The sequence below is a fragment of the Eptatretus burgeri genome, chromosome 13, assembly GCF_056783735.1.
Source record: "Eptatretus burgeri isolate ZD-2024b chromosome 13, Ebu_testis_v1, whole genome shotgun sequence".
Lineage (NCBI taxonomy): Eukaryota > Metazoa > Chordata > Myxini > Myxiniformes > Myxinidae > Eptatretus > Eptatretus burgeri.
Window position 1 is genome coordinate 37266542 of NC_140973.1, and position 17942 is coordinate 37284483.

Genomic DNA, 17942 nt, shown 5'->3' on the forward strand with positions numbered 1-17942 from the left:
TCGTTTTATGAAATTTATTTACTCAGTCTTAAAAGATAAATCAAAGTAAACATTTTTCTCAGCAATACAATCAATGAGACACTTGCTGTTGGGCTTGTCTGACGAGGCCTCTTATGTCTGGCTCCGTCTTGGACACAGCAAGGCGAATATCGTTCCCAACGTCAAGACGGTTTCTGGACTTCGTTTTAATGGTCGCAAGGTCAGAAAATCCAGATTCGCAAAGATATGTTGCGGCGAATTGAATGAGCATTACGGATGCCTTCTTGCTGAGTAGTGGATACGTATCCTGAACAGACAACCAGAAGGTGGAGTGGTCTTCTTTGTTACTGAAGACCAGCTTCATTGCTTTTGAAACCTTCAACTCTGCCAGCTCCTCTGCTTCGTCTTCAGTAGGTTCAATTTTGGCGTTAAACGGGTCTTTGTGCCACGGAACATCCAACGGTGCATCGTCGAAATACGATTTGAACTCGGTGGAGAGATTGTCGAGATGTCTACTGATGCAATCTTTGATGCCGATGGGAAGCTCAATCCTCTGCGTCTGCAGGTGCTCGTCCAAGAAAGGAAACGAGGCAGTGGACCCCGCCTTGATTCGTGCCTGCCAGACTTCCATTCTCGCAGACAGTCCGGCAAGCTTGTCTTGAATGTCACTGACTGTCACATCACGGCCTTGCAAGGACTGGTTCATTTCGTTGAGTCAGCCGATTATATCGGCCAGGTAGGCGAGCATCATGACGAACTCTTCATTCTCGAAGTGGACATGGACATTGTTTTCGTTGTCTCGCAGAAAGATTTCCACCTCAACCCGGAGTTCATACAGCCGAGAGAGGCATTTCCCCCTCGATAGCCAACGGACTTTGGTGTGGAACAGAAGTCCAACATGTTGGCCACGCTCCCATTTCGTTGGCCAGGAGTTGGAAGAGCCGATGATTTTTGGCCTTCGCATGAATGAAGTTGATCAATTTGACCGCGACGTCCATGACTTCCAGCAAACGAGGCGGAAGAGTCTTTGACGCAAGAGCGTATCGGTGTAGCGAACAGTGGGAGGACGTCACATGGGGCCATTCGTTCTTCACAAGCATGACGGACCCTCCTCTGACGCTGACCATCGCTGGGGCACCATCAGTACAAATGTGCTTGAAATTCTGCCAACCGAGTCCATTAGCTTCAAAAAAAAAAAAAAAGAGTCCACAATAGCTTTGATATCTGCCGCTGTCGTGGTTGGTAGGGTATTGCAGAACAAGAACTCTTCCTTCATTTTTCCCTTTCTCTCGTAGCGAGTGAAGGCGTTCAACTGGCTCTCCAGGGCGGTGTCGGTAGACTCGTCTAATTGCAGGCTAGTCTAATTGCTTTGTTTGATTTCGGAGCAAACTTGACTGCACACATCAGCGGCCATGTCGTCAATCCGTCGTCAGATCGTGTCATTAGAGAGCGAAACTTGCTGGATCTTCTTTTTCGCCTCTGGTCCGATCATCAATTCCACCATTTTCTCTGTACATAGCTTGATAAGGTCCTCAGCAATAGTGTGTGGCTTCTTGCACTTCGCAATTCGGTATGCCACTTCGTAGCTGGATTGAAGAGCAGGTTTTTCTTCTGGCCGGAATCCAAATTTGGGAAGTGTTGCTTCACGGTCATGTCGTGATCGTTTTGCAGACAGAGCGTCAATATTATCTTCCTTCCTTCCGGGATGCATCTTGTCGCGATGGTTTGAAAGTTTGGAAGGACATAGTGATGCATTTGACATCACGACCGAGCAGTGCAGACATTGCACGTATTCCACGCCATCTCGACTGACATTCGTGAATCCAAACTTGACATAGCTGTCATTCCATTTTCGAACCTTCGACATCTGAGAAAAAAATTGAAAAAAAACAATTCTAATGTTTTTGTAAACATTGGTGTACTATGAATGCTCTGTGGGCTCCGCCTTCTCTTTTAAAATCGTGGTTAAACTCATCTACCCTTTTTACTTTGACACTATGACCGGAGACTCGTCACCTTAATTGTACATTACAAGCTTCTGCATTCTGAATCGCAGTTTTTCGGCGTCCGCTCATGGCCCCCTGGTCGAAGGCCGATGGCCCCCTTGGGGGGCCACGGGCCCCCGGTTGAGAAACGCTGCACGAAGCCAATACAAGGCTAGTCATGTGTTTCCAGTATTATTTGAAGTTGTGCATTGTCTTTGTGATTGTTGATTAATTTCATAGTACTGTCAAACCAAGATTTATTTGGTATTGTTGACTCTACTATCCTGGCCTGATTTGTTGTTTTATCGTTTGTGGTATTGTATTCAAATTGTTTGACTACCCACCACCATAGGGTTGCTCTGTTTATTTTTGTTTCTTGTTTAAAACTCAATATAATTTGCTTTTTTTTGTGTAGACAAAATTATTTCATTCATTTCTCAGAGGGTTTTGGCCTCATGTTTTGTTTCAAAGTGCTGTCACTTTCTCACTGTCCTGCAGGTGCAGAGTGATGGCGCAGCAATAAGAACACCTACTGAACCTTGGCAGGCCCTTTCCCTGCCATCCTCAACGCCGACCTCTATTCCCAGTGAGACTGCAACTACTGTAACCGAACCACACATGTGCAAAGAACCAGAGCAAGGGGCAACAGGTTTGTGTGTTTGTGCATGTGTGCATAGTTACAAGAATTCGTGCCACAGCCATAGGCCAGGTGCTTGTCGTCGTCTATTGTGTTTCCCCCTGTTTGATAGATTATCTCTGACGGCAGAAAAAAAGAAACTTAACTCTGAGGGCAGCTAGAAACGTCAAATCTGGCAGAGCCTCATATTGTGAATGTCTCAGATGTGTTAAACTTTGAGCTCACAAGGAAATATATATATATATATATATATATATATATATATATATATATATATATATATATATATATATATATATATATATATATATATATTGTTGGGGGTCGTGTGAGAGGACCACTCGGGGGGGGGGATCTATCTTGTGTCCCCACCAGGCTCCCCGGAATTGTAGGCCATTGCACACAGATAGTTATTCCATGATGCGGCGGGTCGCTAACCGACCGTGAACGCCAATAACTCAACCGCGTGACCTAGGGTCCTCCTATGTATGGGTTAACCGGGTTACCTAATCAATCACATGATTTAATTATCGGAGAACACGCCCTCGGTACCCCTTGTCCAAACCGGATCACTTTACCGGATCGGATGCAGCCGAGCGACACTGCCAAGGATGTACTGGCTAAAAGGAACAGATTGTTGGGAAGAAAGTCCCGGTTAAGCTTGGATTCGGACCATGCTGGATCAATGAAAGAACAGACAAAAACGAGCTGGGAATATTTCTAATAATAATTTATTTACAAGCAGGTGAGGGAATGGAAGTTATGTGGCACAGTAAATGGTAGTTTTATTGTTGTGTGTAATGCAGGGATAGAAAGAAGTGTAAGGTGTGACAATAATTATACAAGCAACTTACCAAAGCAGACACAGAGCAGACTTAACCCGAAATAATAATAATCTTCTGCAATCTTAACTTACGCGGACAGACGCCAGGACAAACACACACATACACACACACACGCACACACACACACACACACACGAAGAGGAGAGAAAAAGGAGGAGAGGAGATGAGACTAACGGTCTCTGAAAACCCTGCACGATTGCCGATTGCACCGCCAATACGTTTTGGGGGGATGCTCCGCTGGGCGATACCTCCCTGACAGCTGGCGCGTCGGTCCAGAGAATGAGACTGACCATCGGGCATGAAGGGAGGTACTTGGCTGGAGAAGGCGGAGTCGAGAGTGAGTCTCATTCCTTTGAGGTGTACCATTGCCTTGTCGAGAGAGAGTGCCATTGCCTTGGAGGCATGCGATTCCTAGAACCGCAACAATATAAAGAAATTTAGTGCAGGATTATATTTTTTCACACTGTGGCCACACGACAATGTTGATTCACGCTCTCTGTGGCGGTATTGCTCTTAGATAAAACAGCACGAGGCAACACCTCCATTAAGTGTGTTCTATTTATCCTCGCTGAAGGAGAAGGTGTTGCATTTCGTTTTGTTTGTTTGTCTGCCTGTCTGTCTGTCTTTGTTTATTTGTTTGTTACTTGGTAATTTTCATTTTTTGTCACGTATGTTGATCGCCTCCGTTTGTGTGTCTGTGTGTCTGTGTGTCTGTCTGTCTGTGTCTATCTGCTCACCTCCAGCCCAAACCGCTCAACCGATCGTTCTGAAATTTTCAGAGATTGATGTCACCGACCCTGCCACGGTCACGTATTGAAGCTTCATAAAATTTGGTCGACTGAAAAGGTCTACATAAGCCAAAAGGTCAATTTGAGCCAAGTTTTCTAAAATTCTCAGATTGACTTGAAATTTGAAGAACATTTGCATATCAAGTCACTGAATTCAACCACCTATTAATTTTGAGATCAACATTGGCCAAAAGGTCAACAAAGGGCAAATTTCTGAAATCCTCAATTTTAATCCAATCCACTTGAAATTTGAAGAGCATTTGCATATCAGGTCACTGAATTCAACCACTGACTAATTTTGCGGTAAACATAGGCTAAAAGATCGACATAGGCCAATTTGGGCCAAATTTTTGAAATCCTCAATTTTCATCCAATTGATTTGAAATTTGAAGAGCATTTTCATTTCAGGTTGCTGAATTCAACTACTTATTAATTTTAAGGTCAAAAGGTCAACACAGGCCTAATTTCTAAAATTGATAGGACCAAAAACGAAATGTATCACTATATCTGAAAAAGTTGTGGACAAGTTATGACAAAACAAGGTGGATGAGTTGGATAGGTGACAAGAACAAGCGGATTGGATTTTGGTTCGGATCCAGCCCATCAGTGGGATACAACATGTGAACTGTTCCACCTGGTAGAGGCATGCGCTCTTCGGAGTGCCGTTCTACTTTGTGCTGTTTTTCCAAGTTGTCACTCTGAGTGATTTTTTTACTTGACATAATCATAGATTTTGTCAAGTATGTTGGTCGGTTCAGTTTGTTTGTTTGTGTGTACGTCTCGCTCTACAGGTCGCATTTCGAGTCGGAATGTCATGGAACTTCACCAATGGACTTATTGGCCACCAGAATAGAACCCTATAACTTTTGGCATGTCAAGGTCAGGAAAAATTCCTGAAAATCGCGAAAATCCGTATCTTTTAGCATGGGCCAATTTTCAAAAATTCATGTCTCCGCCAAATCTTAACGGATTCCTTTCAAATTTGAAACACGGACGTAGGAGGGGAGTATCTTTGACTGGATGAATTTCGTCAAGTCCTGGCCCTATGGGCCATTTTATTTCATTTGTTTGTTTGTCCTCACAGAACTTTTGTGTTTTTCTCCACAACCACTTGTCAGATCGAGACGAAATTTTCACCATTGGTGCGACTACTCATGTACAGTATTTTAATGATAATTATGACGTCATCGGTCACGTAGTGTGGCAGCCATGTTGGAAAAACTTTGGACCTCTGTATCTCTGAAACCGCACCAATAAAAATATTGAAACTTGGCATATAGCAAGTACTCCTCATGGAGAATGAGGTTGATTTTTTTATGATGTAGTATGTGCCTTCGTTATGACGTCATAATTGCGTATGTGGAGCGCTACATCTGATCAGTTTGAAAATTTGAGGGTCATCTAGGGATAAAATGGTCCACAATTTTTTTTTTGATGACGTCATTGGTCACGTCGGCAGCCATATTGTTTTTTTTAGTTGAAAAACCTTCAAAAATCCTCTTCTCTGAAATGGTTAAACCAGTCATCACTGCCAGCATTTAAGAAGCGGCAGTTCTAATTATGTCTCTTATTCATTAAGTAGCACACCAGTACACAAACGCCACTCAAAATACACCACACAGAACGAGTCTTAACGAGTTTGAAATTGCTGTGTTTTTGCGTCCATTCGGTGAGGCTTTACATTGAAATTTTTTTTGTATATGCAGTCTGAAATATACTGTAGTTAATGTTTGCACTCAGTGCTAACTTTATTTTGCACGACATAATTTAACAGTAAAATGAAAAATTTCACTGTCTACCTCCATCGATCTTCATTTCAACTAGCCTAGGTTTCCAAAAGTTCTATAAGTTGCCATTTCAGATATTACTGATGAGAAAGAAAAATTCGAAAAATACCTTTATAGGCAAAATGACATGACAGTTCAGCCTTCATGATAATGGGTAATTGATCATGTGGGCAACTACTCAATACCCAGTATATTGAAACTCACCCTTAAGAAACATTCTAGCTATCTTTTAAATCTGTACCAAGTTTTAGTTTTGTGGCTGATCTATCATGTTGTTATTTTTTATTTTTGGCGGGAATTGTTTATACATTGTGTATTGCCTGGCTAGCCGATACTTTTGTCTTTGGCGTTTAATATTCTTGCTCAGCTTCGTATCCTGAATGACCGTTCAAAAATCACTTAAAGGTCCCCTGACATGCAAAACTTTCTTGTTATTTATATATTAACTTGACCTTCCTCGTGAAGAAATCACCCATGTTTTTTTTTATCAAAAATGGGATAATTAGAGCAATATTTCGATCATTTCTGGAGCTATTCACAACTTGCTATGCCCCGCCCCTTAAAAAATTGACTTCAGCGAATCGCAGCATGACGTCACAAACAGTAACTCGCACAGAGTGGATTGATTCGAGAGTCGAGATGTCGCGCGCCTTATAAAGTACGTACAAATGCATTTTGCACATGTTAGTGCAATCTCTGTGATCGTCTTGATTCCAGTTATTGTTTCGCAAAAGTTTTAGCCATACTTTCGAAAATGCCTGCAAGATGTATCGTAGCAGGATGCAGCAATACAAGCAAAGACGGTGTAAGCCTTCATGTATTCCCGAAAGATGATAATCGTCGGAGAATATGGACATCTAAAGTGAAGTTGACGAGGGGAAACTGGAAAGGCCCCAGTGACACGAGCGTCATTTGCAGCGCCCACTTCGAAGACAGTGACTGAGCACGGGCTCTATTCATCTCTCGATTCATCCCAACCCCTCATTCCTCATTCCTCACACACAGAGACAATAAATTATGCTTCTGAGCCGTGTATGCACAACAATCACGAGGCAATTATTTATCCCTTTACTACCTTGTCGTAGTCGTATACAAATCTAATACATTTTTGCACAATAAAGGGCTATACCATGTACACAAAATATAAAATGTGACTGTTGAAGCTTTCCATTAAAAAAAAATTACAGGGACATACAAGTAAAATACTAACGATTAATATTGCATCATTTCAAGGTGCAAGGAGATAATTTTAAAATCAAACAATGTGAAAAACCTGCACCCACATTTTACAGCTTATTGAATTGTTCGTTGAAACCAGCCTGCTGGGATAGGTACGATTCCACATACATGCAAGCCAGGTATGGCTGCACTCGACATACATGGGTTTATTCTAAAGTGAAGGTACTGCTTCCATTGGCTTGCTATTCATCAACATTTCGCCAAAATGCTGTAATAAAAGAAAACGGAAAAAAATGTTTGCACAACTATGAAAGACAAATTTATCTGTCCTATTACACGGCCTCATAGCCTCGGGACTCTTACGCATTGACTTGTACATTGTGAGCATGCTAATACAAGTTACTTGTCAACTCGAGTCTACACTAGTCCGATAAATCCGTCGTCCGTCCAACTAGGCCGATAAATCTGTCGTCCGTCTGACTAGTTCGATAAATCTGACGTGCTGTAGCTTAATTTTATTATTCTCTTTTCTTCATTATTTTCTACTGGTGCTACATGATGACATTTGGAATAAAATAAATTAAAATGCAACAGAACGTCAGATTTATCGGACTACTCGAGACAATTGTATCGCAAGGTGTGTTCTGCACACAAGTTTTCACCGTATCCGGACAGCGAGATTGCTTCCTTTTATGCGTGGAGAGATACGGCCGATGACATGGGCTGGCCTTGCTTGTGATTAATTCGCCGCGAAGCAACATGTCCGCTGCGCTGTTCACGTCACCTCACTGAAATATTTCTGATATCGAGCAGTATACAAGTCGAATTTACAGAATTGAATTACGAATAGGATTTAGTCTAACCAGTTGTTATTTCCGAGTCTTCCTTCGATGTCCTCCCGATCATCATGAACTCCGGGAATTTCATCGCCATTTTTCTCTGCTTCTCCTGCTTCGGGCTCGAACTGGTAAGGCCGTACTTCATTTCCAGCTGCCTGAACTTCACCTCCCGCGACTATGTTATCCGACAATTCTCCATGTGATTCAGACCAAAATCCTTCATTTCTCTCACACTCACTGTCGTTACCAGACAAATCAAAGTCCATGCCGTCCATTATTCAAAACCAAATGTTCGTTTTTTTTAAAGCAGAAATGAACGAAGCGATTGAGTCGACCAATCAAATGTGGAAATGCACAGCAAGCCAATAGATTCATGTAGACCACCAACCCAAGTAATTTACGTGCAGCCTTTGTAATCCTGTAGTTGACGTCATGTTGGTTACGCCCCCGTTCAGGAGAATTTTTAGGGGCGTTCCCGAAGACGTTTGTTTTTTTAATTTTACATTTGACAGAACTAGTATTGTGAAAAAACATTGTCAGATCTGAAATCACAATGAAAAAGTCCTCTACGACATATATATATATATATAAATGAAATTTCAGTACTTTTGCATGTCAGGGGACCTTTAACACTTTTTTTTGCCAAATCTGACACCTTCCCCACCCCCCTGTAATACTCCGTAACACTTCAAGACACCCCCCCTCCCCGAAGATATTACATAACACTTGAAGACCACCTCCTCCCCCACCCCCCCTCCAATCCCAGCGGTGGTGGCAGGCTGACCAGATGTCCTGTATTTTTAAACAGGATCGTCACATTTTTGCAAAAATGTCTCACTTCCCGTTTCATACCTTCCTTGGATGCTATTTATCCCGTGGTTTTCAGTACTACGAACAATATTTGAAAAAGGAAAGAAAGATCATGGCTGATGGTGAGACCCAGGAGTTTGAATGACTGAACTTCCTCAAGAGGATTGTTAAGAAAGTAGATGGGAGAGGGGTTGGTGGCTACTGAATTAATACCAGGTGGGGTTGACTCTGCCTGTCATCCTTCCGAGGTCGGAAAAAATGAATGCCAGCTTGCTGGTATCCTGTGTCAGAGTGGTGACCTTTCCATGATTGTACCCAATAGCCAAGGAGACTGCTTATGCAGCACCAATGCTCTGCACAGAGTGTTGTCCCGTTGGATGGATGGGGTGGTGCGTTGTTGTCAAACAGAGAGATCGTGAGATTTGAAAGACATTCCAATTGTTTGAACAGCTTGCGATTTTGTCAAGGTCTGTAGAGGGAAAAGAGACTTCTTCACCAAATGTTCTGTTATGTTGCACAAAACAAACCCAACTTTTTTTTTTTTTTCGATTCCAACAAGGCAGCACTTGACTAAGTATTTTCTTTAATATATGTTATAGAGGAACAAGTGTTTTGAAAGGTTAACAATACACTTAGTCCTCTATTTAAGCACATTCTGTTTGTTTTTTCTTCGACTTCACGCCTTCGACAAAGTACTGCACAATTTTCTATTTACGCCTTGTAATTTTTGAGTTAACGTTTTTTTTTCATGGCATTATTATTTTTATTTTTTTTAAAGCTTTCGCACCGGCGTGTCACGATAAACAATTTTTTGGGGGAAAATGTGATTATCATTATTATTATTATTATTGTTGTTTTTACTTTTAATCCATATCACTGCTGTAGTGAAGAATGGGGTTTGGTGGAAGGTGGTTTAAACCAAATCTCTCTGATGCACATCTGAAATATCTTGGAAGTTTTATATGAACATTTTACAAGGTTACTCTTTTTTGCTTCAATACTGAAAAGCTGATCTAATAAGTCAGTGGTACAGATGCATGTTGTTACACGAAATGTGTAAAACAAACTTAATCAATCTGAGCCACAAAGCTGAAACTTGCTATTGATGTAGATCAGGTGCATGTTTCTGAGGTACGAGTTTCCATTCACTGCATACTTACCCACTTGAACAATGATCCACTAATGTTGTCAAGGGGTATTTGTTGTCCTTTTTGTTTTTCCTGCAGATCCTCCTTTTTTGACCCTGAGCCGTATATCTGTAGATGTTTGATTGTTGAAATCCTGGCTCAGCTTGATGTCTTTCCCAGTGGAAAAATATGAGACTCCCAAAACGTCAATAGAATGGAACCTGTTTGTGAGTGTCAAACTTAATACTGGTATAATTATTTTTAAATTATTTTTGGTGAGCTCACAAACCAGAACTCCCCAAACTACTTGGTGTATGGGGCTGAAGTTTTTTTGGGGGGGAGTGGAAAGGGGGAGGGGGATTTGTTTTATCCATGAACATTACTTTTTTATTTATTTGTTTTTGTAATTACTTAAAATCTGTGTAGGCTGGGTCTGCTCAGTGAGCTGGCATGGAATGATCCAATACAAGCATTTTTTTTTTCTCATGAACACATTAAAAAAAGTGGTTTGTTTCCAATTTTGTTACAAACAGCATATCCTTATCCTTTCTTACATTATGAATATCTGGGCTTCTTCTTCTCTGAGAGATTTTTGGGAATCCAGTGTTGTCGGCCTTTATCTCAAAAGCCTTTGACAAAGTTTGGCATCGGGGTCTGATGTCCAATCTTCCCTCTTTCAGGTTTTCTTCGTCAATCTGTTCCCTCTTTCGAGCTTTCTCTCCAACTGTTCTATCTCCGTAATTGTTGATGGGTCAACATTTCCCTCCTTTCCTATCAACAGCAGTGTCTTGCGTCCTGTCTCCAACACTCTTCCTTCTTTTTAGCAACGACATTCTTTTTTTCGACAAATAACCAAATACACTCATATGCTGATGACTCAACATTACATTCCTCTGTTTTTCTCATCTGCTCCAACTTCCATCACTCGATCTCCATATCATTTCCATGGCCACTTCTTTTAATTCGGATTTGGACAACATTTCCCAGTGCGGCAAATGTAATCGAGTTAACTTTAATGTTTCTAAAGCTCAATTTCTTCCCATCTCTCTCTCACATCTCTCACCTCTCCAATCACATTTGAAAGCTCCACAGTTACACCATGTGATACAATAAACCTATTAGGTATTACCCTAACATCAAATTTTTCCTGGAATCCACACAATACATAAATAGCCAACTCTGCCTCGATGAAACTAGGAGTCCTGTTCAGATGTCGAAGATTCTTCTCCTCTAAACATTTGCTTCAACTATATAAAGGATTGTTTCGTCCTTGTATAGAGTACTGCTCTCACATCTGGGGAGGTTCTAGTTCCACATACTTACTGGACAAAATTGAATACAAAGTAATCCGACTTATCAACTCTCCCAATCTGGCCTCAAAACTCAACCCGCTCGAATTACACCACAAAGTTGGCTCTCTTTCTCTTTTCTATAAATATTACTTCGGTTTCTGCTCCCGAGAACTTACTGCTGGTGTACCTCCGCCATTAGCCAGACCACAAAATACTCAAAAAGCCCCTACATCGCATGATCATTTTGTGACCATTGGCAACCCAAGGGTGGGTCATTATGATGTTCGTTTCTTCCCCTCCACTGCCAAACTGGAACTCTTTACCTTTTCAAGTCTTTCCAAACAGTTATAACCTTCACTTTTTCAAAAAGCAGACTTTTTTTTAACTTCCTCAAAAACTATTAGACTATTCCCTCTTCAATTTTCTATCTCTGCAATGCTTAAAAAAAAATTTTTTAAGGCCTGGTCTCGATGAGGACTCAGTCCATGACTGGAGGCTTTACCATAAAAAATAAATTTGGAATTTGCAACAATTTTAAGGTGATTTGCCCATACCTTGAATGTTTGTCTTGTCAATAAAAATACAGTTTTCGTGTATTGCTGATGTGAAACTTGCTCAAATGTTGAATTAATATTCGTTTAGAGTTCATGGTACCAATGCATACATTTATCAACATTTAGGTTTGCAAAACAAAACAAGGTCTCTATCCATGGCCGCACATGATACTTGGTGGATCAAGTAAAAACTTCTCAAACACTACCAACTAAGATCAGTAAACTACCTCATTTAAGAACTCCCTCACAATATTTGGTGAACTTTCCTGATCACCATAAATTCCCTTTGAGCCTTCGACTTAAAATTTAGCTTTTGTCTGATTGCAAGTGGATTTGAGGGTGGAGGAGTTGTAGTTGAAACCCAAATCCAATCTCGGTTCCTCCTGATGACTCTTTCTTTGCTCTCTACTTATTCGGGTTCCTTCTGATCACTCCAATGCAGTATTTGGTCTTCCATTTGATTACGGTGAGAAAAAAGGCAAAGTCTCACTTGGCGTAACTGGAAACCATTCAATAAAAAGTCCTCAGCCTTCGGCACCGTGACTTCATACACGTTTTGTGATTTCGGTCTTGGAAAGAACATCGACTCAAACTAAAAATGGCAAAAGAATTGGAGGAGGTGGGGAATTTGAAGGAGTTTAAAGAGCACATTAGCTTGTGAATGCAGCATCGACAAAAAAGTCCCTTATTGATGGGTTTTGGTAAGATCCTTGAATTTCCCCACTCACATTTTCCTCATATACCTGTGACAGTTGATCAGTATGCAAGTGACCAGAATATCAGTACCAGTATGACTGGAACATCATCAGTATTGAATTCTACCAAAATGTTGTAATTTTTGGTAATTTTAAAATGACTGAGTAATTATGTGAATAAATATAAATTTTTGACTTGTACGTTAGGCCACAACTTTCGTGTGTGTCTGTGCCTGTGTCTGTGTCTGTGTCATGTATAATATATGTGTATATGTATATGTGTGTATATGTGTATATATATATATATATATATATATATATATATATATATATATATATATATATATATTGTTGCGGGGTCGGGTGAGAAGACCACGAGGTGGGGAAAGCTGCCGATTCCCACCAGACTCCCTGGAATTGTAGGCCATCGCTCACGGATAATTCCGTGACGCGGCGGGTCGCTTAACCGACCCTGGACGCCAATAACTCAACCGCGTGACCTAGGGTCCTCCCGCCTATGGAATCAGGTTACCTAATTAACCACCAGGGAACCACACCCTCGGTACACCTTGCCCGAACCGGATCACACTACCAACTACCGACTGCCTTTCCGGATCGGATGCAGTCGAGCGGCACTGCCCAGGACGTACCGGCTGGAAGGAACGGATTATCAGGAATAAAGACCCAGCTAAACTCAGATTCGGAGTATGCTGGACCAATGGAGGAAAAGACAAAGACGAGCTGGGAACATTTCTACAATTATTTATTTACAATAATAAGTGGGGAAAAGCACGTGGCACAAGAAAAAGGTTTATTGGGTGTGTTACGCAGGGGAAGGTGAGAGAGGTGTGGGTTGCGACAATTTACAAGCAACTTACAAAAGCAGACACAGAGCAGACAATGCGAGACTAATAAAAGCAATAACAATCACAACAATAAAAATCTTGAACAGGCTTATCGAACGGACAGGCGCCAACACACTCTGACACACACTCGGACAAAATAAACCCAATGAAAAGAAAAAGGTCTTCTGCAGCCAGGGTGGGAGGGAGTTGAGGTCACAGTTCAGGGTGCCTGAGCGTTCTGGAGAAAGTCATGCTCCATGGTGCGGCACCCGACAAAGATTGTGTTGTTTGGTCCACAGCCGCACATGTGGAGATAGTGTCCGTGAAGGAGCTCGAGTGGAGAAGAGCGGAGTCCAAGGCGGGGATCAGCAGTAGCAGGACCAGACAGAGGCTTGGTCGAGGTCCTTCGCATCCACCAACTCTGACTTCTCCCTTTCAAAAACCTACCACGACCTTTCAAATCCAACGACGACCTTCCTTCGCATCCAACTCAACTCTGAGGATTGTCCCGTACTTTATAGATCACGGAGTTCGGGGTAGAGCCATGGAGAAGCCGACGTCATTGTCCGTCCCGATTGGACGGGGCCTTCATGTGGTCCACCTTCCTGGGCGGGGTTTTGGCCAGACGCCGGTATAGCCCGCCCACCTGGGTGCAAAACGTACATGACATGTCATGCATGTCTGGCTTGGCAGGTGGATGGTGGTGCAGCCACTATAACGAACCTGGTCTCTGTAGACAGCGGGTAGATGGTGGAAGCGCTTGTCCAGCCCCAAGTGCCCGTCCGGATTTGGGCTCAGGAGACGAGACGAAGGTAGCAAGCGAGATGAAGGTACCGTGGATCATATAAAAGGGGAAATAAAATAAAAGGGGAAAAATTATTTATAATCCTAACTAAAAGCCCATTGCAACGCACCCCCGTGTCCTCCCACTACACACAAGGAAGGGATCTATCTGCACGTATACTAATGGAATAACTGACTTGGGACACCTGTATGTTGTATGCATACCGTTCCGAGAACCGTAACAAATATGTATGTGTATATATATATATATATATATATATATATATATATATATATATATATATATATATATATATATATATATATATATGTATATATGTATGTATATATGTATATATATATATATATATATATATATATATATATATATATATATATATATATATATATCTATATGTATGTATGTATGTAAATATAAATCCATATGTATAAAAATAGGAAATTATATATCTATATGTGTAAATATATATCTATATGTATGTATGTATGTAAATATAAATCCATATGTATAAAAATAGGAAATTATATATCTATATGTGTAAATATATATCTATATGTATGTATGTATATATATGTATATATATGTATATATATATATATATATATATATATATATATATATATATATATATATATATATATTTTTTTTTTTTTTTAATACCATGTGAGATAATCCGCAGCGATGCTCACTAGAACAGCCACGAGGTGTGATTGATGTTTAAGCGACGAATGTGGTCATCATTAGATATTTATCGGTGTGCCATCCTGATGAGAATAAATTCCTGTGGAGTGGTCCATTTGTATGACCATGCATTCTGGCCCCTAGGATGTGTGTTTGACCACATGCTTCAGCCTGTGGGCTGAGCGGCATGTGTATGCTAACGGGACAGTTTTGCTGCACTGTGTACTTTGGCCATAGGGTCAAGGTGTACGTCCCAAGCTGTTTAGATGTTTTGATTTTTTTTTAAACCTTTTTTTTTGTATGAAAAAGGTGCCTTCAAAAGAGACAAATCAGCCCGAAATCCAGATAGGAAGCTCCGTTTGATATTTAACTGATGCTGACCATGTCATCATTGTTTGACAGTTGCCGAGCTGAGGCGTCCGGATTGGAGGTGACGCTTTGGTGTAGGATTTTCTGTCCATTCGAGATCTAGGAAATGCTTGTCACACTCCAGATATTTCAATATAAACATGCATACATATACAGTATCATGTAAAAATGTATTTAAACATGATATAGGCTGGTGGAAGAGCGATTACACGAAACAAATGAGGATACAAATAACAAAGGGAACAGCAGGAAAAAGGGGAAATGCGAACAGCAGGGCAAAGGGAGAAAGCAGACAGAGACGGATAAACAAGGGATGGAGGTAACGATGAGGGCTAAGGGAGAATGCAAAGGGTGGACATTGTCTATAAATAAGCAAAATTGTATTTGACCAGTTGGTGATTTTTGTCAACATATGAGGTAAGGGGAGAGGCTGCTGTCGTCATTGAGATCATTGATGAAGATTAGGAATAATATGGGGCCTAGAATTGGAACACTGCCTTGGGGGTACTCCAGCCTTGACAGGGAGAGGATAAAAAAGGATTCCGTTGAGAGCCACACATTGTCTACGCGAGTGGAGGAAGTCTGTAGTCCAAGAGTGGAGTTGGCCTTGGATTCCATCGGCAGACAGTTTGGAGCGCAAGGCAGGATGCCAGACTGTATCAAAAGCTCGAGATGTATCCAGAGATGGCCCTGATCTCATGTCTGATATTGAGGGTCTCCACGATTGTTGGGAGGGTGGAAGTAGCGTGTTCAAGTTGGTGACCAGGTCTGAATCCGAATTGATGATCTGAGATGAGGCTGGTGGAGAAAAGTAATGATTTTATGTCAACTGTGATCATGGATTTCATGACCTTGTTGATGAGTGGAAGTACAGTCGGCTAATTGGGCTGTAGTTAAGGGGTTCTGTTTTCGCACCTTTTATGGCATGCTTTGATGTTGGCTGATTTCCAATTTCCCAGCTGGATATCAGAGACCAGTCCTGAAGTGTTAAAAAAAAATTTAAAACACTAAAGGCCTAGCCCACACCTTGACGTTTTAGTCAGCGTATGCCGATTTTTGAAAAATTTGTCTAAAACGCTGGCACACCGAATACGTTACGGGTAAGTTTTGGAAGCATTGAGAGCACGCTGAAAAACACTGCCATACGCCATAGTACGCTGGCTTTCATCGTTGTACTTTGCCGTTGTCCTCAAATTTTAGCATGCTTGAAATTTTACGACTTATGCCAGCGTATGACTCACAAGTTCCGCTACGCTGGCCATAAGTTGTAGGCACGTTATGCGATCGTTGACACACGTCAACACACGTTACTTGTAAGTTAATCATAAGTCGAAACACGTCGAGGTAATGTTTAGCGTACCCAAAACTTATTTCTAACCTATGATTAACGTATTGTAGGCACGTTACGCGATCGTTGACACACGTCCACATACGTAACTTGGAAGTTACTCATAAGTCGAAACGCGTCAAGGTAATGGTTAGCGTCAGTGTTCCAGACTACCTGTTTTTTTTTTCTTCTTCGGTATGTCGGTGATGTTGACACTTCGATTTCTAGTGCGGTTATGATTTAAATCGTTGAGCAGCAGCCTAGTAATTATATTCTATTATAACCGCACTAGAAATTGAAGTGTCAACATCACCGTCATGCCGAAGAAAAAACAACAACAAAAAAAAACCAGGGAGTCTGGAACACTGACGCTAACCATTACCTCGACGTGTTTCAACTTATGAGTAACTTACAAGTAACTTTTGTCGACGTGTGCCAACAATCGCATATCTTGCGAACAACTTATTTCCATCGCATGCGGAACGTGTGAGGTATACGGCAAGTACGTCATAAAATTTTTAACACGTTTAAAATTTCAAGACGTACTCCATTTACTACGACGTATGATAGCGTACTTTATCGTTTTATTCACGTATACCAAACTTACCGATGCCGTATTCGACGTGCGCCAGCGTTTTAGATGCATTTTTCAGAGGTCGGCATACGCTGGCAAGATCGCCACGGTGTGACTGCGATGTTGACACTTCCATTTCTCCGGCGGTTATGATTTGAATCATTGTGCGGCAGCCTTTTAATAGGCTACGCCACATGATTGTCGGCAATACGTGCAGTGCTATGCATAAGTTAGGCTATCGTTGGGCATAGGTTGTGAACGCCGACAACAGGCTAAGCATTCGTTGGTATAAATTATCTATCAGACAACGAAACGTTCTGTGTCCATTACTAATATGTTATGCATACGACCAACTCGTTATGAATACATCCAAATCTTTAAAAAAAACATCAAACGTTCAGCGTAAGCCAGCGTTTTACATACATTTTGATACGTTGCCATTGCTGGTTAAAACGTCAAGTTGTTACTGGACCTTAATACTAGAAGTGTGAATGTAGAACTTGGTTGCACTTTATGAGCTGCGAATACATGGGATCTGCGAATCCACAAATAGCACTGTTGTACACTAGTTTGTGTGTACATATATTACTGTTTAACACTATATCTATTAAAGACAGATGCATGCAACGGTTGAGTATAAGGGTTTAAGGGCCCTGTCACACCTTGACGTTTTAGCCAGCGTATGGCAACGTATCAAATGTATGTAAAACGCTGGTGTACGCTGAACTATTGATGTTTTTTCAGTTTTGGGCGTATTCATAACGAGTTGGACGTTTGCATAATGTATTAGTAACGTACACAGAACATTTCGATAACTTGTACCA

General features: G+C 41.2%; 1 protein-coding gene across 3 annotated transcripts in view; it reads left to right on the plus strand.

Moving 5' to 3' along the window:
* LOC147014245 (uncharacterized) overlaps nucleotides 1–17942 on the plus strand; it is a 179599-nt gene that overhangs the window by 30061 nt on the left and 131596 nt on the right. For all 3 annotated transcript variants that reach the window (XM_085852020.1, XM_085852021.1, XM_085852019.1), the window contains one exon: nucleotides 2463–2613. In XM_085852020.1, coding sequence (XP_085708146.1) covers nucleotides 2463–2613 — 151 coding nt within the window. The remainder of the gene's footprint in view (nucleotides 1–2462; nucleotides 2614–17942) is intronic.